This window comes from Hylobates moloch, unplaced genomic scaffold (assembly GCF_009828535.3).
Source record: "Hylobates moloch isolate HMO894 unplaced genomic scaffold, HMol_V3 SCAFFOLD_6, whole genome shotgun sequence".
Taxonomy (NCBI): domain Eukaryota; kingdom Metazoa; phylum Chordata; class Mammalia; order Primates; family Hylobatidae; genus Hylobates; species Hylobates moloch.
The window spans coordinates 149,935,227-149,957,825 of record NW_026652281.1 but is presented as its reverse complement, the minus strand read 5'-3'; the positions used below and the strand labels follow the sequence as shown (position 1 = coordinate 149,957,825).

At 48.4% G+C, this 22,599-nt stretch overlaps 2 protein-coding genes across 2 annotated transcripts; both read left to right on the top strand.

The window, feature by feature from the left end:
* The first annotated feature begins 10,880 nt into the window (after nt 1–10,880).
* Nucleotides 10,881–14,024, top strand: DUSP1 (dual specificity phosphatase 1). The gene is made up of 4 exons (XM_032158637.2): nt 10,881–11,533; nt 11,817–11,962; nt 12,329–12,548; nt 12,986–14,024. Exons 1-4 carry the CDS (start codon nt 11,167–11,169, stop codon nt 13,354–13,356), a joined length of 1,104 nt encoding a protein of 367 aa, XP_032014528.1. The 5' UTR covers nt 10,881–11,166; the 3' UTR covers nt 13,357–14,024.
* Nucleotides 14,025–18,831: 4,807 nt separating this feature from the next.
* LOC116471855 (cyclin-Q-like) lies at nt 18,832–20,246 on the top strand. The gene is given in 2 exon segments (XM_032756093.2): nt 18,832–18,855; nt 18,857–20,246. Coding segments are annotated over 2 exon segments (747 nt in total). The 3' UTR covers nt 19,580–20,246.
* Nucleotides 20,247–22,599: the final 2,353 nt, after the last annotated feature.

Genomic DNA, 22,599 nt, shown 5'->3' with positions numbered 1-22,599 from the left:
TTTCTCCTAGTCTGCTGCTTCTCTTTTCGTTTTCTTAGTGGTGGCTTTCTTCAGCTTTATTGAGGTATAATTGACAAATAAAATTATATAAATGTAAGGTGTACTCGATCCTAACCCTAACCTTAACCCTTATTCATCCTCAGTAACTGAAAGTTTGTACCCTTTGACCAACATCTCCCCATTTCCCCTACCTCCCAGTGCTTTGCAACCACCATTCTATTCTTTGATTTTATGAGTTCAACCTTTAAGATTCCACATGTAAGTGAGATCCCGTTCTGTGTCTGGCTTATTTCACTCAGCATAATGCCCTCTGGGCTCAACAGCATTGCACGTGAACACCGTTATGCCCATCACATAGACTCAACAATTGTTAATGTTTTGCCACGATTAATTGATTTATTTGTGTGCATATTTTTCTTCCCCAAACCATTTGAGACCAAGTTGCCAACATCATGACCCTTCTCTGCTAAATACTTCAGCATGCCTCTCCTAATAACAAGATATTCTTCTAGGCACCCACCAAGGTTAACAATTCCATATCACCTAATATCCAGTCCATAGTCAGGTTTCCCTTGTCCCAGAAGGTGCTGTCAAGTTTTTGGGTTTTGGCTAATCTGATGATGGATGAGAAACAGTCTCTTAAGTAATTTTCTTGTCTCTTATTATGATTAACAATGGGAATCTTGGCCAGGTGTGGTGGCTCACGCCTGTAATCCCAGCACTTTGGGAGATCACCTGAGGTCAGGAGTTCAAGACCAGCATGGCCAACATGGTGAAACCCTGTCTCTACTAAAATTACAAAATTAGCCAGGTGTGGTGGCGGGTGCCCATAGTCCCAGCTACTGGGGAGGCTGAGACAGGAGAATAGCTTGAACGCGGGAGACAGAGGTTGCAGTTAGCTGAGATCGTGCCATTGCACTCCAGCCTGGGTGACAGAGCGAGACTCTGTCTCAAAAACGAAAAAAAAAAAAAAAAAAAGAATGGGCATTTAACGCGTTCAGAAGGACTGTAGTTCTTTTTCTGTACACTATCTGCTCACAGTTTTTGTCTATTTTAAAATCATATTTTTGGCTTTTTCATCCTTTGTTTTTAAGAATTCCTTTAAGACTGGTGGAATTGGCCTTCATCTGTAAATTACAAATTTTTTTTCCCATTTGCCTTTTTTTATTTTTTATTTTTATTTATTTATTTTTTTTGAGACGGAGTCTCTCTCTGTTGCTCAGGTTGGAGTGCAGTGGTGTGATCTCAGCTCACTGCAAGCTCCACCTCCTGGGTTCACACCATTCTCCTGCCTCAGCCTCCTGACTAGCTGGGACTACAGGCGCCCACCCCCACACCCGGCTAATTTTTTTTTTTTTTTTGTATTTTTAGTAGAGATGGGGTTTCACCGTGTTAGCCAGGATGGTCTTGATCTCCTGATCTCGTGATCCGCCTGCCTCGGCCTCCCAAAGTGCTGGGATTACAGGCATGACCCACCACGCCCAGCCCCATTTGCCTTTTTTTAAATAAAATTCAATTTTGCTTATGGAGCTTTAGGCATAAAAAGCTTTCTAAAAATTTGGCTTTAATTTTTATATAGTTGAATTTATCAAAATTTTCTTTAATTGTTTGTGGCTTATGAGTCCTAAATAGATAAAAAATTTTCTTTCTCCTGGGTTATAAATACATTTCCCTCTGTTTTCTTTTAAAAGTTGTAAACTGGCCGGCGTGGTGGCTCACACCTGTAATCCCAGCACTTTGGGAGGCCAAAGCGGATGGATCACTTGAGGTCAGGAGTTTGAGACCAGCCTGATCAACAATGGTGAAATCCCATTTCTACTAAAAATAGAAAAATTAGCTAGGCATGGTGGCGGGTGCCTGTAGTCTCAGCTACTCAGGAGGCTGAGGCAGGAGACTTTTGAACCCGGGAGGCGGAGGCTACAATGAGCAGAGATTGCTCCACAGCACTCCAGCCTGGGTGACAGAGTGAGACTCTGTCTCAAAAAAAAAAAAAGAGTTGTAAACTTTCCTTGGCTGGTTCAAAGGTAGTGAGTTATCTCAATGAATTGTTGACTGTCAGTTACTGATCAAACTCCTTGTTCTACCCTTTCCCCTCTTCTCACTACTGTAGTTGACTAGTCTTAAAAAATGAAAAAATAAAAATAAAAAAGAAGTTGTAAGGTTTCATTTTTTAAAATCTGGATCTCTGGACCATTTGGTGTTTATTCTGATATTTGGTGTGAGGTATGGATCTACTTTTATCTTTTTTCCAAATGGAATGCCATGGTTGCAGCACTGCTTATTAAGAAGTCTTATGCCCCAGTGATCTGAGACGCCACCTTGGCCATGCACCAAATCTTCCTGTGTACTTGGATACATTTCTGGACTTTCTAGTGTGCTCCATTGGTTTGTCTGGCTATTCGTTTCCAGGTACACCATTTTTATTATAGAGGCTTTAAAACATTAAAAAAAAAATATTTAGAGGCCGGGTGCAGTGGCTGACGCCTGTAATCCCAGTAATTTGGGAGGCTGAGGAGGCTGGATCATGAGGTCAGGAGTTCAAGACCAGCCTGGCCAAGATGATGAAACCCCGTCTCTACTAAAAACTACAAAAATTAGCTGGGCGCAGTGGCAGGCACCTATAATCCCAGCTACTTGGGAGGCTGAGGAAGGAGAATTGCTTGAACATGGGCGGCAGTGGTTGCGGTGAGATGAAATCGCACCACGGCACTCCAGCCTGGGCAACAGAGTGAGACTCTGTCTCAAAAAAAACCAAAACAAAAACAAAATTTAGAGACACGATCTCACTCCGTCCCTCAGGCTGGAGTGCAGTGGTGTGATCGTGGCTCACTGCAGCCTCAGATTCCTTGGCTTAAGCAAACCTTCCACCTCAACTTCTGGAACAGCTGAGATTATGGGTGCACACCACCAGACTTAGCTAACTTTTAATTTTTTATTTTTGTAGAGATGGAGTCTCTCTATATTGCTCAGGCTGGTCTGAAACTGCTGGGCTCAAGCAATCCTCCCATCACAGCCTCTCAAAGTGCTGGGGTTACAGGCATGAGCCACTGTACCCTGCCAATTACAGAAGCTTTATGGTATGTTTTAATGTCTGGTAGGGCTTACCTCCACCCAACTGCCCTTTTTTAAAAAAAACAATTCTGACTATTTTTGCTTGTTTATTATTTCATATCAACTCCAGAATCAACTTGTTTAACTCCAGAAAAAAACACCTACCTTCAATATTTTTGTGACGATCATGTTAAACGGACATGTTTACCTGGGCCAGTTGGACCTGTTTGTGGTATTGAGTCACCCTATCCAAGAACAAGGGGTGTTTTTTTCTCATGTTTAGAACTCACACCTTCACTGCACACAGAAGGAGGCTCTCTTTAGGGCACAGGCCCTCCGACGGGTTGAAGTGTGCCCCCAAAAAACGTATGTTCAAATCCTAATCCCCAGCACCCTGATCTCAGACTTCCAGCCTCCAGAACGATGAGATGACACATTTTTATTTAAGCCGCTCAGTCAGTGGCGCTTTGTGACGGAAGACCTAGCAGACTAATTCAGGCCCCCGGAGGATCTCCTAGGGAAGAATTGAGCAGCCCAGCTACAGCTTGAGGATATCCAGAAACACTTGTGTGCTCTCCTGTCCCTGATCCCAGGCAGGCTCACACAGGCCTGTTTCTTGCCTGCCATGAAGCTAGGTGAGTGGATCAATGAATGCATCGCAGTGCTGGAGGTGTGACTTCACTCTCAATGGGTGGCCAAACCCACTGAAGTCAAGGCCAGTGAATGAATCATTTGTCCAATGCAGCTCAGTGAGTCAGGCAGGGCCAGGCAGAAAGCCTGAGTTTGGGGCATATTTCCTTTTCTCTTTCCTTTGGAATCTAGAAGCAGCCCCCTATAAATTATTATTCCAAGAAACAAACAGTGAAATTGTGCAGCACGCCACCTTCATACTATGCCTGCTATGTGCTGTGGAGAGATAAGAACAAAAATCTTAGAAAGTGGAGAGTCAGAGCCCTTACTGTGTGTCTTTGGACAAGTTAGTTCACGTCTCTGGTCCTCAGTTCCCCCATTTCTTCACATGGAGATAGTAAGGGTACCCATTTCGCAGGGTTACTGTCATGATCATACCAGGAAATGAATATAAAGGGCCTAGCAAAGTACTGTGTCTTAGTAGAGATCGGCAACTACTAATAAGAACTGCCCCCACATTACTTACAAAGGCAACATTTGGATGAACGATTTCTGCATCTTCAGCTATGATTCTGAACATAGTGCCAATAATTTTTCCTCCTCCTTTTCCCAGAGATGAGTTTGGAACAGACAAACTGTGATCTCATTTGCTTCCACCAACATTAGTTACTGTTAGGTTCTGATTATGAAAATGAAATTGTCTCAATTCATATTCTGTTTAAAAAAGAAAAAAAAAAGAGTCAACAGAAAGCTGTCACTTCTCACCGCAGCATCAGTTCCCCCAGTGGTGGGGTGTGGCTTGGGGCCATTGCTGGCAGGCTGCGTCCTTGGTTCAGGGATGAAGCTTGTGTGAGTCATGGAGGCCCTGCTGTTCCCGGTCCCTTTCCTGGGCTCTTGGGTTCGTCTTCATTTATTTGTCCAACAAGCCTTGCTTTGAGATTCGTAATGGGGACCAAGAGAGACAAGAAACCATGCCCTTGCTTCCAAGCTAGTGGGAGAGATAGAAATGATCATTGATAAGCCGGTCGCAGTGGCTCACGCCTGTAATCCCAGCACTTTGGGAGGCCAAGGCAGGTAGATCATGAGGTCAGGAGTTCAAGACCAGCCTGACCAACATGGTGAAACCCTGTCTCTACTAAAAATACAAAAATTAGCCAGGCGTGGTGGCAGGTGCCTGTAATCCCAGCTACTCAGGAGGCTAAGGTAGCAGAATCGCTTGAACCCTGGAGGCGGAGGTTGCAGTGAGCTGAGATCACACCACTGTAGTCCAGCCTGGGCGATAGAGCGAGACTCCAACTGAAAAAAAAAAAAAAAAAAGAAAAGAAAATGAATCACAAAGTGGTCTTTAGGGGTTATTACTATTCTTATTTTATGGGGAGGTGAGGCTTCCAGGGGGAAAGTGGTAGGTAACCGAGGCCCACCTCTCAAAGGCATTTCCTCCAGGTATTTCTATCCTACATCAGCCTTTACATCTCCAAGCAGATGTCCCCTCCTCTGGGCATCTTTCCTGGGCTACCCAGTTTCTATACTGGCACTTAACAAGTCTGTCCCACCACTAGAACGGCTGTTAACTGAATGACTGTAGCACTTTGATTCTTTTCCATCTTAAACCTTTTATACTTTACTGTATCTACTGGCTCTAAGATGTCATCAGTTCTGAGGCCCTTTCATTAATTTGTGCACCATTAAGAAAAGAAAATGCTGTCAATTAATGATGACATGCCTCCAATTGTTACACTCTGAGAAATGCTAAAATATGAAAACTGTGCCTTCAACACAATGAATTATATGATGAAAGCAATTACTGCTTTTAAAAACATCGGAAGGGAAGAAGATTTTATAAATATCCATATAATAATAATAACAAAGTTTTCTAAATACTTACTCTGTGCCAAGCATTGTTCTACAGTACTTTTCATCCATGAGCTCCTATCAGGGGTTGGCAAACTTTTCCTGTAAACGGACGGGGGTAAATATTTGAGGCTTTCTGAGCCATACTGTCTCTGTCACAATATACACCTCCCATTGTAGTGTGACAGCAGCCACAGATACCACGTAAAGGAACGGGTGTGGCTGTGTTCCAATAAGTATTTATGGACACTGAAGTTTGAATTTTATATGACATTCACATGTCATAAAATGAGATTCTTCTTTTGATTTTTTCCCCCAACCATTTAAAATATAAAAACCAGTCTTAGTTTGTGGTTTGTACAGAAGGAGGTAGCGAGCTAGGTTTGGCTCACAGGCTGTAGTGTGCCAATCACTGTCTTACATAACCTTCCTATCAGCCCTACAAGATCGATACGATTATTATTCCCGCTTTAAAGATGAGAAAACTGAGTCTCATAGAGGTAGTAACTTGCCCAAATACACACAGCTGGTGAGTAAGCAAGCTGGGATTCTAATCCTAACTCTGTAACTTGGTTTTAACAACAATGCGGTTACCTACATATGGTTGCCTTCTAATCTTATCTTTTATTCTTTGTTACAAAAGTTACACATTTAAGTTTAAAAAGTTCAAATCATTCAGAGTCATAAGGAAGAAAATGAGAGGAACTCCTCCACCCTCCACAGATAAACACTGTGAAGGGTTTGGACACACAGCTCACACAATGCTGACTACAGTTAGAATGTTCTGAACACTGTGTGACTTTGGACAGATTGCCTAACCTCTCTGGGCCCTTGCCTCTCAAATGAGGAGGTTAGACAGGATGACAGAGCTCTGTGGGCCCTGCCAGGTCTGAGCATGGAGATCTGTTTGTAAAGATTGTGCAATGGCAGCTAGCTCTGTCCCAACTGCCTGGGTGTAGAGGGTGAAGTCAGCCCCTTGCCAGTCCCTCCAGGTAGGCCCGAGTGGCTACAGAGTCTCTTTAGCAGCGGCACTAGGGCCTGAGTTGGGAGTCTTAGAAGGCTCCAGGCTCCCTGCTGGGCTGACACCAGGGACCACCCTGTCCAGCAGAGAAGAGTTCCAGGAAGCTGGGAGGCAGAGGCTTCAGGCAGTGCTGCCAGACATGGGGCTGGCAGACACGGAGGCCTCAACAGACCCAGGCCCAGCTCCCTCTCTCAAGTCAGACAGGCACTGGGTTTGGATCTGTGTCTGATGATTATCAGCTTTATAACCTTAGGCATGTGACCTCTGGCATGTCTCCTCTCCGAGCCTCTTTCCTTGCCTATAAAATGGGGACAACAAGCACCTCACAGGATCATTGATAGATTCATGGAATGATACCTGTAACGCACCTGGCCCAGAGGTGAGGCCTAATAAGTGTCAATGACCACCCTCCTCTCTTCTGACACTTTTCAACAGTACCCTTTGAAACAATTCTACCGTTTCCCAAATTGTGAACCTACTATGTGCCAGGCACTGCATCAAAGGTAGTAGGATGGGGAGTGCAATGCTGAGAAAAACACACCCCTTGCCCTCAAGCTGACAAACTTACAACCTGGGGGGAGTACGACAAAGATCCAGGTGACTTGTACACAATCAGAATACACGGACAATGTCCTCCAGACGCAGGAGAGGGAGAAATTGGAGAAACCAGAGGAGTCTTCACCTGGAAAGACTGTGGGGGAGCCCAGAGGGGCCACTGTCTGGCACGGGGAGGGGGAGGAATGTGAGCAAAGACGTGGGAGAGGACAAGAACATTCTAGGAACACAGGCCCACAGAATTTTCCTGGAGCACAAGAGACAAAGCACAGAGAGTGGGAAGCTGAGCCATATAGATGGTCGAGGCCCAGTGACAGTGAGTTTTGGATTTGCTAAGAAATGGGGAGTTATAGAAGGATATTGAGGGGAGGAACCCCCATACAGCACAGGGGAGACAGGAAAAAGGCCGTGGGTTTTGAAAGAGGGAACATGAATGTGGGGCCCTGCTCCCCCTCTTGAGAGCACCCTCTTTGGGTGTCATCCACATCAGGTTCTTATACACTGTTTTACTTGGTCCTAAATGGATGTTATTCCCAGTTTACAAATGGGGAAACAGAGGCTCAGAAATGGTAAGCTGCTTGCCCAAGGTCACCGAGCAGACAGTGAGTGGGGGCCTCTTTCTGACTGTCATCAGCGGGAGCTCAACTCTTTTCTCTTCCTGTGATCCCAAGAGAGATCCAAAGCCGCTTTTGAGAGCAGGATTAGGACAGGGATTGTGAGCTAGGGCCAACCCTGGCTACACTGAGTCTCCCCAGAGTCCCTGGAGGTGAATGTTATTATTCTCTCCATCATGGGAAGGAGGCGGTGGAGCTTAGCACCATGGGGGCACTTACTCAAGGCCACACATTAAAGGTAGAAAATCCAGGCCAGCTTTTTGGGGAGTATGGAACCCTGAACCCTTCTTCCCGCTACTCCACACTGTCTCCAGGTTGATTCCTAAGCAGGACTAGGTAGAATTGGAAACAGCCCAGGTCAGAAAGGCCCAATTCTCTCCCCTGAGTCAACATCCACTGATTTACCTGCTTCACTCCCTCTGGCAGCCAGGCCCACAAGGCCAGTCCCTCACTCCTTCTGTGGGTACAGAGACCAGATTATGCTGGGCTCTCTTTGGCTCCATCCTCAGTCAGAAGCAGCATCTCCACTGCCTGGATTGGGGGCCTAGGTGACTACACGTTTACCACTTGTCTCCGGGCAGGTGACCCACTGACCCGAGCACTGTGTGTTAGTGGGTCTTAAAGAGGAGCTCTCCCTGAGCTGGGCCCCTGTCCACTGATGTCTCTCATAAGCAGATGGCTTGCAGTGACCTTCTCCCTGGTTCTGAGGCAAGTCTCTGAAAGGCACAGGGCATGATGATATATAAAGAACCATTTTGCTGGGAAGGGGAAACCCTAGAGATACAGTGAATCATAAAGAGCAGAGGTGAGGTAGGGCCTGGGTTCCCTAAACCCCCCATCTCTCACTTGGGCCTCAAACCATCTACAAAGTGGGCCAGTGTAGACGCACTGTACAGATGTGGGCTCGGAGGCTCAGTAGGGGTTGAGACTCACCTCTGACCATCCAGCAGCAAAATGACAGGGTTCAAGTCTACTCTCTGCACTCTTTCCAGCAAGGGAGGAGAGAGAAAAGCGAGAGAGGCCAGCAGACACCTGGCTCTAGGGCCAGACTCTGTGCCACTACTACTGTGATAATGGTATTAAAAAGTTTTCTTTTCTTTTCTTTTTTTTTTTTTTGAGACAGAGTCTTGCTCTGTCACCAGGCTGGAATGCAGTGGCGTGATCTTGGCTCACTGCAACCTCTGCCTCCCGGGTTCAAGCCATTCTCTTGCCTCAGCCTCTCGAGTAACTGAGATTACAGGCGCCCACCACCATGCCCAGCTAATTTTTGTATTTTTAGTAGAGACGGGGTTTCACCATGTTGGCCAGGATGGTCTCGATCTCCTGACCTCATGATCCGCCCGCCTCGGCCTCCCAAAGTGCTGGGATTACAGGCGTGAGCCACAGCGCCCAGCTCTTAAAAAAGTTTTCTTTTTGAAAAATTTCGGTAGGGGAAGGTGTAATAAATGCTCTTGGTGAGAAAAAAAATGGGACAAATCAAGTCGGTATGCAGTGAAAAGTCAGCAGCTGTTAACATTCTATGATTCAATGCAAAAACTATGTTGAGGTCCTCAGCTGAATAAGTAGTATAAACAATTTCTTTTTCTTCTATCTCTCCATACAGGGAGGGTGTTGCTCTTATCTGAGGACCTCTTTGCTGTCCTCGACCAATGTTCAAATGAAGGTAGAAAACGCCCTTTTAAAAAAAAGCACTCCATGCCCTGAACTTTTCTAGAAGAATCCAGGCAGAACATTTGCGCAGGCGAAAACACACAAGCTAAGCGAGGCAAATGCAGAAGTTGCCACTGGTGATACAGCTCGCACAGCGACGACACAGGGTGGCCAGCGAAATCCCCTCCCCCAGGAGGGGAGGAAACCGCAGAATGTTCCTGACTCGGCACCCGGGTGGGTGGCGCAATGTTTATGTTTGTGTACCTAGCGCGTCGCGTCGCTGCAGCAGGGTCCACTGTCCAGGGGGCCGTCACTGGGACTCAGGGCACGGATATCGCTGGGCGGGGCGGGGGTCTTCCCAAGCGTTGCGATCCAGGTCCTGGCAATCCGCCCAGAATGGCCCGGGATTGGATTTTGCTTTCGGCCTATAACGGCCGCGACTACAGGGAGAGAGGGTTGTGGCCGGCTTCTGTTCCGGGTTGGAGCCCCCCAGCCCAGAGCTTAGTGGGCGCTCACTCAGTATACTGCCTATTTGTATAATAAAGAAAGGAATGGAGAAGCTCGGTCTGGAGCCAAGGTGACAGAAACGTGTCGGGCGGCCCCTGGGGGGCGCCGTCGAGTCGCGCTGCGGGTCGCCCCTCACCCCTCCAAACGCCAAACCCTGGAATCCACTGCGGGGCCTTGCGACTCCTCACCGGGATTTCAGCCCCCTGACCTGCCTCCCTTGGCTCCAAGTCTACCGGGGGCCACAAGACTAGGAATAGCATTATTTTCCGGTGGGGGTTTGCTTGCTTACACTTTCATGGCAAATGTAGGTATTTTAAAGCCACCTTAAAGAAAGTCTGGGAAACAGGAAAGCATTGCCTTGAACCTCTCCGCCCCAACTCGCTGGAGTCGTTCTCGGTAGGGACGACTTTTCTATCGGCAGAGTTGTTCATTTTTCTCTAAACTTCATCTTAGGCGCCTCTTTGCTGCCCCCACCCCAGTAGTGTGGTTCTGGGCAAGGCAGTCGCTTCGCCTGGGGAACCTCAGTTTCCCCGCCTGTTAGTGATGAGGAAATGAGAGAAAGGGGCACGAGAGTATGCAAAAGCACAAGAAGCCCCTTTCGGTTCAGGTCGGCAGCCGAGGGACCCGGGGAAGGGGACTCGGGGAGGGAGAGAGGGAGGAGCGGCAAGGCCAAGGCAGGTGGCACGTCGCCCGTTCTCCTGGCCGCTCGCATCCCGGAGGTCAGCCTCAGCTGGCGGCCAGCCCTCCTCCCCGCTGGGCCTGGAGTGCGGCGCGGGCCCGGTCCCTGGGGACGCGCCAAGAGCAGGCCGGACAGCAGGGCGGGGGCCGGGCCGCGAGCCAGCGCGCGGCGAGCGGACCCAGCTCCGAGGCTGATGACGTCTTCCCCTCTGGCTCGGCGGCGCCTGGCCTGGCAGGGCGGGTGACGTCACCGCCCAGTCACGTGATCACCATTCAAACAAACACCCCCCTCCCCCTTTGCGCGGGTCTGGCCCGCCCAGTCCCGCAGAGGCCGCATATAAACGCGCTCCCCGGACCAGGCTCGCTGCGAAGGACATTTGGGCTGTGTGTGCGACGCGGGTCGGAGGGGCAGTCGGGGGAACTGCGAAGAAGCCGAGGAGCCCGGAGCCCCGCGTGACGCTCCACTCTCAGTCCAAAAGCGGCTTTTGGTTCGGCGCAGAGAGACCCGGGGGTCTAGCTTTTCCTCGAAAAGCGCCGCCCTGCCCTTGGCCCCGAGGACAGACAAAGAGCACCGCAGGGCCGATCACGCTGGGGGCGCTGAGGCCGGCCATGGTCATGGAAGTGGGCACCCTGGACGCTGGAGGCCTGCGGGCGCTGCTGGGGGAGCGAGCGGCGCAATGCCTGCTGCTGGACTGCCGCTCCTTCTTCGCTTTCAACGCCGGCCACATCGCCGGCTCTGTCAACGTGCGCTTCAGCACCATCGTGCGGCGCCGGGCCAAGGGCGCCATGGGCTTGGAGCACATCGTGCCCAACGCCGAGCTGCGCGGCCGCCTGCTGGCCGGCGCCTACCACGCAGTGGTGTTGCTGGACGAGCGCAGCGCCGCCCTGGACGGCGCCAAGCGCGACGGCACCCTGGCCCTGGCGGCCGGCGCGCTCTGCCGCGAGGCCCGCGCCGCGCAAGTCTTCTTCCTCAAAGGTACGCCCTCGGGGAAGCTCGGGGCGGGCCGCACACCCCTGAGGTTTTGCCCGGTACCCCTGGCTCTCGGTCCCGGGAGGTCGCCCCACCTGCAGCGCATGGACGCTGGAGTACATGTATCTCTGGAACTTGTCATTGGCTTTGTTTGGCTCTGGGAACAAAGACTTGCCTGGGCCTTTCCGATGTAAACTTCCAGCCCTTGGTGGGTGGGGGAGTTGTATGAAGGTGCCCTGTCCCGGCGTCACTAATGGGGAAAAAAAAAAAAATGTCTTTGTATTCCCAGGAGGATACGAAGCGTTTTCGGCTTCCTGCCCGGAGCTGTGCAGCAAACAGTCGACCCCCATGGGGCTCAGCCTTCCCCTGAGTACTAGCGTCCCTGACAGCGCGGAATCTGGGTGCAGTTCCTGCAGTACCCCACTCTACGATCAGGTTAGTAGGTGTCCCTGCCACAGGGGACAAGTAAGAACTGGCAAAGGCATGGAAGAGTAGTGCCAGGGAGAATATAGAAAGTGACCTGTATCATTATTTATAACGGAGGGGACACAGGGATATGATTTAATCCACAGTTAAGTGGTCTGATGGAGCCGAGTCTCTAATTGTAGGCTCTGCAGAAATGAACTTGCTGGTCCTGCCCAGGCAGATGGGCTTAGTTCCCTATTTATTTATCCTCCAGCAACGGAACTGAGTTCACTCCGTATCTGAAATTGACTTTTCCAGCAGGAAGTTTTTGTGGGTATGGGCACTGGCCTTAGCTTTGAGCAAGCTTGATGAATGTTGGATGTTTCTGGATTTCAGGGTGGCCCGGTGGAAATCCTGCCCTTTCTCTACCTGGGCAGTGCCTATCACGCTTCCCGCAAGGACATGCTGGATGCCTTGGGCATCACTGCCTTGATCAACGTCTCAGCCAATTGTCCCAACCATTTTGAGGGTCACTACCAGTACAAGAGCATCCCTGTGGAGGACAACCACAAGGCAGACATCAGCTCCTGGTTCAACGAGGCCATTGACTTCATAGGTAAATGGAATGGATGCCTGGGGCTTTTCTGCCTCTCTCTTCTCATTTTAGCCCCTAAGCCCAACCTCTGAGGCAAGAGCTTGAAGTCTTCTGAGCCTTCTTCCACACACTCAGTATCAGTCTGGTGTGGGCAGCATTCCTGTAAGATAGGAATTTGATTCGATGTCCCACTTTACAGATTTGCAAACTGGGGCTCACAAAGTTGAATTGACTGAGATCTATCTGCTAAGTGGAAACCCCCAGTCTGAGTTTAAATCCTGTGCCATCCTTCGCACAGTGCCCACGTTGCCTCCATGAATAGTATCCCTGTGATGGCGTGTGGTGATGTTGACCATTTCTAGACAAGACACACATGACCTTTCTCAGATACACTGTACCTGGGCTCGGGGTGGTTCTCCTGAGCTCTCAAGTAACCAGCTGCTCCTTTTGTTTTCCAGACTCCATCAAGAATGCTGGAGGAAGGGTGTTTGTCCACTGCCAGGCAGGCATTTCCCGGTCAGCCACCATCTGCCTTGCCTACCTCATGAGGACTAACCGAGTCAAGCTGGACGAGGCCTTTGAGTTTGTGAAGCAGAGGCGAAGCATCATCTCTCCCAACTTCAGCTTCATGGGCCAGCTGCTGCAGTTTGAGTCCCAGGTGCTGGCCCCACACTGCTCGGCAGAGGCTGGGAGCCCCGCCATGGCTGTGCTGGACCGAGGCACCTCCACCACCACCGTGTTCAACTTCCCCGTCTCCATCCCTGTCCACTCCACGAACAGTGCGCTGAGCTACCTTCAGAGCCCCATCACGACCTCTCCCAGCTGCTGAAAGGCCACGGGAGGTGAGGCTCTTCACATCCCACTGGGACTCCAGGCTCCTTGAGAGGAGAAATGCAATAACTGGGAGGGGCTCGAGAGGGCTGGTCCTTATTTATTTAACTTCACCCGAGTTCCACTGGGTTCCTAAGCAGTCATCGTGATGACTTAGCGTCAAGACATCTGCTGAACTCAGCACATTCGGGACCAATATAGAGTGGGTACATCAAGTCCGTCTGACAAAATGGGGCAGAAGAGAAAGGACTCTGTGAGCCGGTTTCTTTTTGCTCGCCCCTGTTTTTTGTAGAATCTCTTCATGCTTGACATACCTACCAGTATTATCATTCCCGACGACACATATACATATGAGAATATACCTTATTTATTTTTGTGTAGGTGTCTGCCTTCACAAATGTCATTGTCTACTCCTAGAAGAACCAAATACCTCAATTTTTGTTTTTGAGTACTGTACTATCCTGTAAATATATCGTAAGCAGGTTTGTTTTCAGCACTGATGGAAGATACCAGTGTTGGGTTTTTTTTAGTTGCCAACAGTTGTATGTTTGCTGATTATTTATGACCTGAAATAATATATTTCTTCTTCTAAGAAGACATTTTGTTACATAAGGATGACTTTTTTATACAATGGAATAAATTATGGCATTTCTATTGAAATTTCAATGCTTTTATTTCTTTGGCAACCACACCCAATCCCTCTCCCACTAGTGAACTAGGGAAGAATTTCGACAAGGGCCTGCAGAATGTGTTGAGATCTGATCCCATGCCCTGTGGTGGCCTGTTGGTCCCATGAAATGGCTGGGTTGCAAGGGAGGAAGACAAGTGAGTATCATGAAACACCAGACGCTACAGCTGAACTCTTAGTATTGGATCAGTGTGTCTACCCATGCCCATTTTAGCAGGTCTGTAACCTACCATGTCACCCAGGATGCCAAGGTGTCCCCAGAGCCAAAGCTAGGAGGAAATAGCCACTTGCCTGGATTGCCTTCTTCATTTAATACCCTCCTCAGGTTAATATAAAAAGTCGCCTTCCCATCTCTGAGCTGTGCTGGAGTTATGAGGAGACAAAAGTTTTTCCAAACACATGACATAAGGCAGGTGTGTGCTACCTGCCCCCAGAGAAACTCAGCAAGGCCTTTTGCAAATGAGATGCTGAGACCCAGCATGGCTAAGTGGCAGAAATAGGAGAATTGGAATCTGCATCTGTTTCGGACTTTCACCTGCCCGTCTCATGGCTTTTTTTTTTTTTTAGATGGAGTCTCACTCTGTTGCCCAGGCTGGAGTGCACTGGCGTGAGCTCGGCTCACTGCAACCTCCGCCTGTCAGGTTCAAGCCATTCTCCTGCCTCAGCTTCCTAAGTAGCTGGGATTACAGGTGCGCGTCACTATGCTCGGCTAATTTTTGTATTTTTAGTAGAGACAGGGTTTCACCATGTTGGCCAGGCTGGTCTCGAACTCCTGACCTATCTTTTTGCTTTTAAAAAGGCTTTTGTTATTGTGAAAATTTAAATACATTTGGAAAAAAAAAAAAAAAAAAAATCCAAGCACTATAAGCAAATACCATGTAAAGAAATCACCGGCAACAGCCCATCCCCAACCTGACCATTGCTAACATTGTGGAGGACATTTACGCTGTCGTTTCTGCATATAGACGTGGCATTTTTGGTCGTTGCCTCCTTCAGGTCACCTGCTGCTCTGATTTCATAATTTTGTTGAAGATAAGCAATTAAACCTGACTTGTTCTAGGATAATATTCTGAATTTGTACTCCTTTGCCAAGCAGGCAAAAAACAGAAAAGATGCAATTGCTACGGACCCATAATCCAGTCTATAATATTGAATTAAGAAACAGCAAAGCTCTTGGATTACTGGCCCCTTAGCGCCCCACCCCATTCTTTGTTTCTGGACAAAGTGCTATGGGAAGCAGAAAAGGAAATATCCCATTCGCCTTATCCGGGAGCACCCTGGGCTATGGTTCTGGTCCTGTCCTGTTGTTCAAGGTCTTTACACAGAATCAGTGCCCTTGACTTTGCCCCTCTGGCTCACCGTCTGCCACTTGACTCCCAGAGTCTGAAAGATCCCTGTGTTCTAAGTTCTAAGAACTTACCCTGGGCTGGCAAGCTCATTTCCTCAGCTGGGTTTCCGATTACAAGTATGTTCATGCCTATCAAAACAAATCGTACCCAGTGTTTTTATCAAAGCCTAGAAATTTACTATTGTAACTCTCTCTCTCCGTGGAAATGTACCAGCGACATCGAGTCTGTGACAGATGCCATGGCTGACTTCTCCGTGGGCTAGGGCCTTCACTTTCTGCTTGGCAGGCACTGGCTGAACCAAAATTAATCTCCAGTGTGATCCACGCAGTGGAAAATTACAGCGGCTGCCTAAGGGAGCCGCCAGTGAAAACAAGTCACTCACTTCTCCCGGCTCAAGCCACTCTGCCTCATGCCAGCCCTGAGAGCCAGAGATGATAACCCCCTATCCCCATGTACCAGAGTCACTGTGTTCAGACCCTCCAGAAAATCTCATATTTGGCCTCAAACTGCTTTCCTTGGGAAAAAATTAATACCTCGTGATGAAAGATACTTGAAGTCTATTAATGTGTTTGTTTCCCAGGAAGAGATTGAAATAAGACTTTTAATACTGATAATGTGGCAATGATGGTTGCCAGTTTTAGAGTGAGCACTGTGTACCAGGTACTGCTAAGGTTAAGTAACCTTTAACAGCAATCCCCATTTTACAGAGGACAAAACTGAGGCTCACTTGTGAGAAAGACATGGGCTGATGAATGTAAAGTGCCTGGCACACAGTGGGCCATGGAGAAATGTTTCCATCCCCTTGTCTCTGTCCTAATGGCTTCTGGCAGTTCTCCTGGCTCAGTTTTCCCACCCCGTAAAATGACCAATTTGCACTGGATCTGAGTACTGTTCTTCTCATCTCTCTAATTCTGGGATGTAGAAAATGCATCAATGCATACTTTCTGCTTTTCTGTGGTTTCCAGGCACCCATTATTTCATTATATCTCTAACACTCCCCCTCCCCCACCTCCACCGCACCCTCTCCTTTCCTTGGAATTTTGCAAATCGTAGCTAATTTGCTTTGGACTTGCAGCCTCTGGCGTCCCTTTCCCTCCCTCCCCTGGCCTGTCAGAGGATGACATCATTGTGTGTACACCTTTAAGATTATATAAATCTGTGATCCTACAGTGGCCTCCATCCCCATGGTAACGCGGAGGAGTTTCCCTTTTGTGAGGAAAGCTGTCATGTCACTTCCTGCTGCTGACAAATCAGTTTAGGAGATTAAAATAAAGGGGGGCGGGGTGCCTCTGAGAAGTGCTGGCTGCGGTGGTTTCTGGTTGCCATACACAGAGGCAAACAATGCCGCTGCGGCCCCGCCCCACGCCCGCCGGGTGGATCCAGGTCATCCCGGGCTGTTTTTCTCTGCAGGTTGCTTTCTGGAGAGCAGATGGGAGGGCTGCTCACCTCTTTTCCAGAGCTCTGCGGGGTGAGCCTGTTTGAGAACAGCCTGTAGGTGCAGACCAGCAGCCCTGCTCCCCTCTGCCCGCCGAGGAGCTGTCTTCCACCCTGTGGAGAACAAAGGGTGTGCTCTCTGCTAGCGCCACAGTGGACAAAACTGCTCTGCCGAGGAAGATAAGCTCATAGCCACCTTTTCCTTGACTGTGGCTTTTAAAGCTAGGCAGGAGGCCCACACATTCATTCACTCATTCATTCATTCATTCATTCATTCACTCATTCATTCATTCATGTGTTCAACAAATATTGATAAGTATAGTCTCAGGGGATACTTTGGTGCAAGACAAAATTCCTACTTATAAGTAGCTAAAATTACTTTTGCTATTTTCGCTAAACAGCAAAAGTAATATTACTTTGTCACTTGCCATCTCATGGCACTATATATGAGGGGGTTATAGAAATAAGATAATCACAAAATAAGATAAGGATGAAGGCTATGAAGGCAGGATAAACTAAGACCTGAATGATATAACCCAGTTGCCCATTTGAGAGGTGAACTGGAAAGAGGGCTGCAAGGCCAGGAGAGCAGCAAAGACCTGAGGTTTGAGAGGGATGTTTGTGGACTAGTGGATACAGCATGTGATTTGGAGTTGGCTAGACCTAAGTTCAAGTCCTGACTCTGCCACCTGTTAGTGGTGTGTAAGCTATCAAACTCTTTTTTTTTTTTTTTTTTTGAGATGGAGTCTTGCTCTGCCTCTAGGCTGGAGTGCAGTGGCGCAATCTCAGCTCACTGCAACCTCCAACTCCCTGGTTCAAGCGATTCTCCCAAGCGATTCTCCTGACTCAGCCTCCTAAGTAGCTGGGATTACAGGCACGAGCCACCACGCCCAGCTAATTTTTGTATTTTTAGTAGAGACAGAGTTTCACCAGGTTGGCCAGGATGGTCTCTATCTCCTGACCTTGTGATCCACCTGCCTGGGCCTCCCAAAGTACTAGGATTACAGGCATGAGCCACGGTGCCCAGCCTGCTATCAAACTCTTTAACCTCAGTTTTCCCAATCTGTAATATGGCCCAGTAATATCGTTCTCTTGTGACTCAGCTGCTCCCCATTCTGTCCCTCAAGCAGGAGCTCCCCTCCCGAGTGTCCCAAAGGAAAACAAAAGTGGGCTGCCTCGCCAAAGTGGCACCCTGGGCCCGCATCAGACAATGCTTTTCTCTGGGCCATCAGAGCTTTGGAGAAGTGGCCTCTGTTCTGAGCCCATCTAGCCCTGCTCCACTTTTGGTGCCTCAGTACCCTCATGTGTAAGAAGAACCTGCAGTGAACCTCATCTACTCTCCTCTCCCACCCATCTGCCAGTGCTAAGTCCCTTCCATACCCAAACTTGGGAGGGTCCTGGAATCCCCAGGGTTCCTGAAGGCTGGTTCAGGGAGACAAAGTGGGGAGGAAATAGACACTTTCTGGGAAGAGGCAGTGAGGGATCCTGGACCTTCAGAAGGTCGGTTGGTGTTTTGGAGATGTGACTGGTTCTTGCAGGAATGGGTTCCCCTAAAAGGGCCTGTGGGGGCACTGCATACTTCTGATCCCTGGGCCCTCCTTCCCTCCCAGCCTGCACAGCCCTCTGCAGTGGAGCACACTGCAAAGACGGGATTTAAAGTTTCACCAAGATCGACACCAATCATTCACTCATTCAATAAACATATTTTAAGTACCCATGGTTTGTAAAACACTCAGTAGATGTGAAAATCATACCACCAAAGGAAATTTTGAGATTCTGTTCCAAATACCTGGGACAAAACTGATAGGTCCAACTAGTGTCTGTATGACTTTGAGTGGATTATTTCTCCTCTCAAACCCTCAGTTTTGACATCTCTAAAAAGGGAGTTAGACCCTTGGGTGCGGGCCCTGCGGGGCGGGGCGGAGGAGCGGCGAGCAACCCCCTGCTCTGCTGGCCTCTGCGCTCGGGGCCGCCTCTCCTTCCGCCGGGGCCACGGGGCCTCATGGAAGCCCTGGAGGGCGGCGGAGGGGGGGCCTGCAGCGCGGGGCCCCGAGGGGCAGCCGGCACCCGAAGCCAGGGTGCACTTCCGAGTGGCGAGGTTCATCATGGAGGCAGGTGTCAAGCTAGGGATGAGGTCCATTCCCATTGCCACTGCTCGCACCATTTACCGTAAGTTCTTCTGCGATACCAACCTGGACGCTTATGACCCCTACCTCATTGCCGTGTCTTCCATTTACTTGGCCAGCAAAGTGGAAGAGCAGCACCTGTGGACTCGCGACATCATCAATGTGTCCAACAGGTACTTTAACCCAAGCGGTGAGCCCCTGGAATTGGACTCCCGCTTCTGGGAGCTCCGCGACAGCATTGTGCAGTGTGAGCTTCTCATGCTGAGAGTTCTGCGCTTCCAGGTCTCCTTCCAGCATCCACACAAGTACCTGCTCCACTACCTGGTTTCCCTCAAGAACTGGCTGAACTGCCACAGCTGGCAGCGGACCCCGGTTGCCGTCACTGCTTGGGCCCTGCTGCGGGACAGCTACTACGTGGGGCTGTGCCTCCGCTTCCAGGCCCAGCACATCGCGGTGGCGGTGCTCTACCTGGCCCTGCAGGTCTACGGAGTTGAGGTGCCCGCCGAGGCTGAGGCTGAGAAGCCGTGGTGGCAGATGTTTGGTGACGACCTTACCAAGCCAATCATTGATAATATTGTGTCTGATCTCATTCAGATTTATACCGTGGACACAGAGATCCCCTAAGGTCTTGGCCCAGGCCTGCCCAAAGAGAAACCCAGGATGGTCGGATGCCTGGGGACATTGCCACCACGTCGCCATGATGGCTGGTCCCCAGAGGACCAGCTGGGAGGACTGGTTGTGCTGCTGGAGAAGGGCTGGAGAAGGCGATGGCATGCTGCCGCTTTGACAGTCCCTAGCAGTCGCGGTCCAGGTGATGGGAGCCGCGCCTCCAGCGGGCAGGCCGGGAGTGCACTGTGTGCAGCTGATCCAAGGCAGCCACATCTGCTTTTGTCCTTTGAGAGGACTCTGACTACAATCGAGGTATGACATCAATGAAAGGAAAATAATGAAATCGATGAGACTGAATCCCTAGGGATTTTTTTAAAGCCAGATCTATAGCGAGAATGAATGTGCAACATGGCTGAAATCTATTTTGTGTAATAAAAGGTGATGCAAGTCAAAAAAAATAAAATAAATAAAAAGGGAGTTACAGTATTTGCTTCATGGCCAGGTGCGGTGCTCACACCTGTTAATCCCAGTACTTCGGGAGGCTGAGGCAGGCAGATCACCTGAGGTCAGGAGTTCGAGACCAGCCCGACCAACATGGTGAAACCCTGTCTCTACCAAAAATACAAAATTAGCCAGGCATGGTGGCGCATGCCTGTAATCCCAGCTACTTGGGAGGCTGAAGCAGGAGAATCGCTTAAACCTGGGAGGCGGAGGTTGCAGTGAGCCGAGATTGCGCCATTACACTCCAGCCTGGGCAACAAGAGCGAAACTCCATCTCAAAAAAAAAAAAAAAAGTATTTGCTTCACTTCACATGGTAGCTGTCAAGATGAAATGAAATAGTATATATAAAATGTTTTGCACAGTACCTGACACATAGTAAACAATAAATGTTAGCTATTTTAACCATCATTGTCATTATCTTCATCATTATAAGGGAAATATGAAAAAAGGAAAGAAACTCATATCTCTAGCCTAGACCTCTCCCCTAACTGCAGACTTGAATAGCCAGTAGCTTCCTTGACATTTCCATTTGTTTGTCAAATAGACTCCCAAATTTGGCAATTCCAAAAACAAACCTTTGAGTCACCCAAAACCAGCTCCTTCTGCAGTCTTCCCACCTTTGTTAATAGCAACTTCATTCTTCCATTAGTTCAGGTCAAAAACTTTGGAGACACCCTTGAGTCCTCCCTTTCCCTCATAACCTATATTTCATTCAATGGCAAATTGAGACAGGTCCACTTTCAAACACATCCATTTCCCAAATATATCACTTCTCATCATTTCCAAAACTACTTCTCTGAGCTAGGCATGGTGACTCATGCCTGTAACCCTAGCACTTTAGGAGGCTGTGGCAGGAGGATCATTTGATGCCAGGAGTTTGAGACCAAACCTACCTCTCCGGTCCAGCCACCGTCATATCTTGCCTACAGTGCTGCAGCCTCCAAGCTGGCTTCATTGCCTCAGCACAGCCCCTCTATGTCTATTCTCAACCAGAAGGCAAAGCTATCCTTTTAGTGTTGCGTTTAGGGCATTAGCTTCTGAGAACAAGTTCTAGTTTCTAATTCCCTACAAATGTTTTTATTTTCATTATTGAAGAATTTTTTTTTTTTTTAGATGGAGTCTTGCTCTGTCACCCAGGCTGGAGTGCAGTGGTGTGATCTTGGCTCACTGCAACCTCTACCCCCCTGGGTTCAAGCGATTCTCCTGCCTCAGCCTCCTGAGTAGCTGGGATTACAGGTGTCTGCCACCCTGTCTGGCTAATTTTTGTATTTTTAGTAGAGACAGGGTTTCACCATGTTGGCCAGGGTGGTCTCGAACTCCTGACCTCAGCTGATCCACCTGCCTTGGCCTCCCAAAGTGGTGGGATTACAGGTGTGAGCTACTGTGCCTGGCCTCATTATTGAAGAGTTTTTCCTGGGTAAAGAATTCAAGTTTTGACCTTATTTAATCACTTTGAAGATACAATCCATTGTCTTCTGACTTGTTACATCTGCTGAGAAGTCAGCTATAACTGCCTTGTTGTCCCTCTGAGGGTGATCTGTATTTTTTCTCTGCTGTAGGAATTTCTCTTTGTTTTTTATTTTTAGCAGTTTTATTTATAATATGCCTATAGTTTTTTTTCCTGTTTATATTGCTTGTGATTCATGGGGTTTTTGAATCTGTGGTTTGATGCCTTTCATTTGCCTTGGATAATTCTCAGTTATTATTGCTCCATTTATATACTTTAGCATATTAAACAGAATTAATGTGTGCAACCAATAACTATCTGGATCCTTGTGTTTATTTCTGTTGCCTATTTTTTCTCTTGATTTTTGATTATGTTTCATTTTCTCATATTTTTGGTTGTCAGGCATTGTATATGAAAAATTTTAGAGATCATTTGAAGCTTAAGATAATGTTATTTTCCATTTGTAGGAGGTGTCTAGGGGTGTTAGGAACCCCACATCACCTTAATCCAAGCAGAGATTGAGATGGGTTGAGATGACCTGAAGCTGGGCTTTAGATCCTGTTATGACTGGTTCATTCTTAGTCCAAGGGTGTATCCCTTTGGAGTTTCAACTAAAAGCTTGGTGAATCTACCAGACCCTCCAGCCTGGATTTTTTTTGGGGGGTAATACTCCCAAAAACATAGGGGTGTGCCAGGATCTCCCTTGGTGTGCCCTGAGCTTTAACTTTCATCTGATTAGACCCATGAGTCTTTTAAAAGTTCCACTCAACTTCTTAGCCTTTGATCCTTTTATTTCAGAATTGGCAGATACCCTTTGGGGAAAAGAGGCCCCAAGGGCTGTGTTCATCCCTCTGACCGAACCTGCCTTCCTTCCTTCCCTTTCCTCCCTCCCTCCTTCCCTCCCTCCCTTCCTTCTTTCCTTCCTTCCTTCCCTCCCTCCCTCCCTCCCTCCCTCCCTTCCTTCCTTCCTTCCTTCCTTCCTTCCCTTCTTTCTTTCTCTTTCTTTCTCTCTCTCTCTCTCTCTCTTTCTCTTTTTCTTTCTTTCTTTCTTTCTTTTTTTTTTTTTTTTTTTTTTTTTTTTTTTTT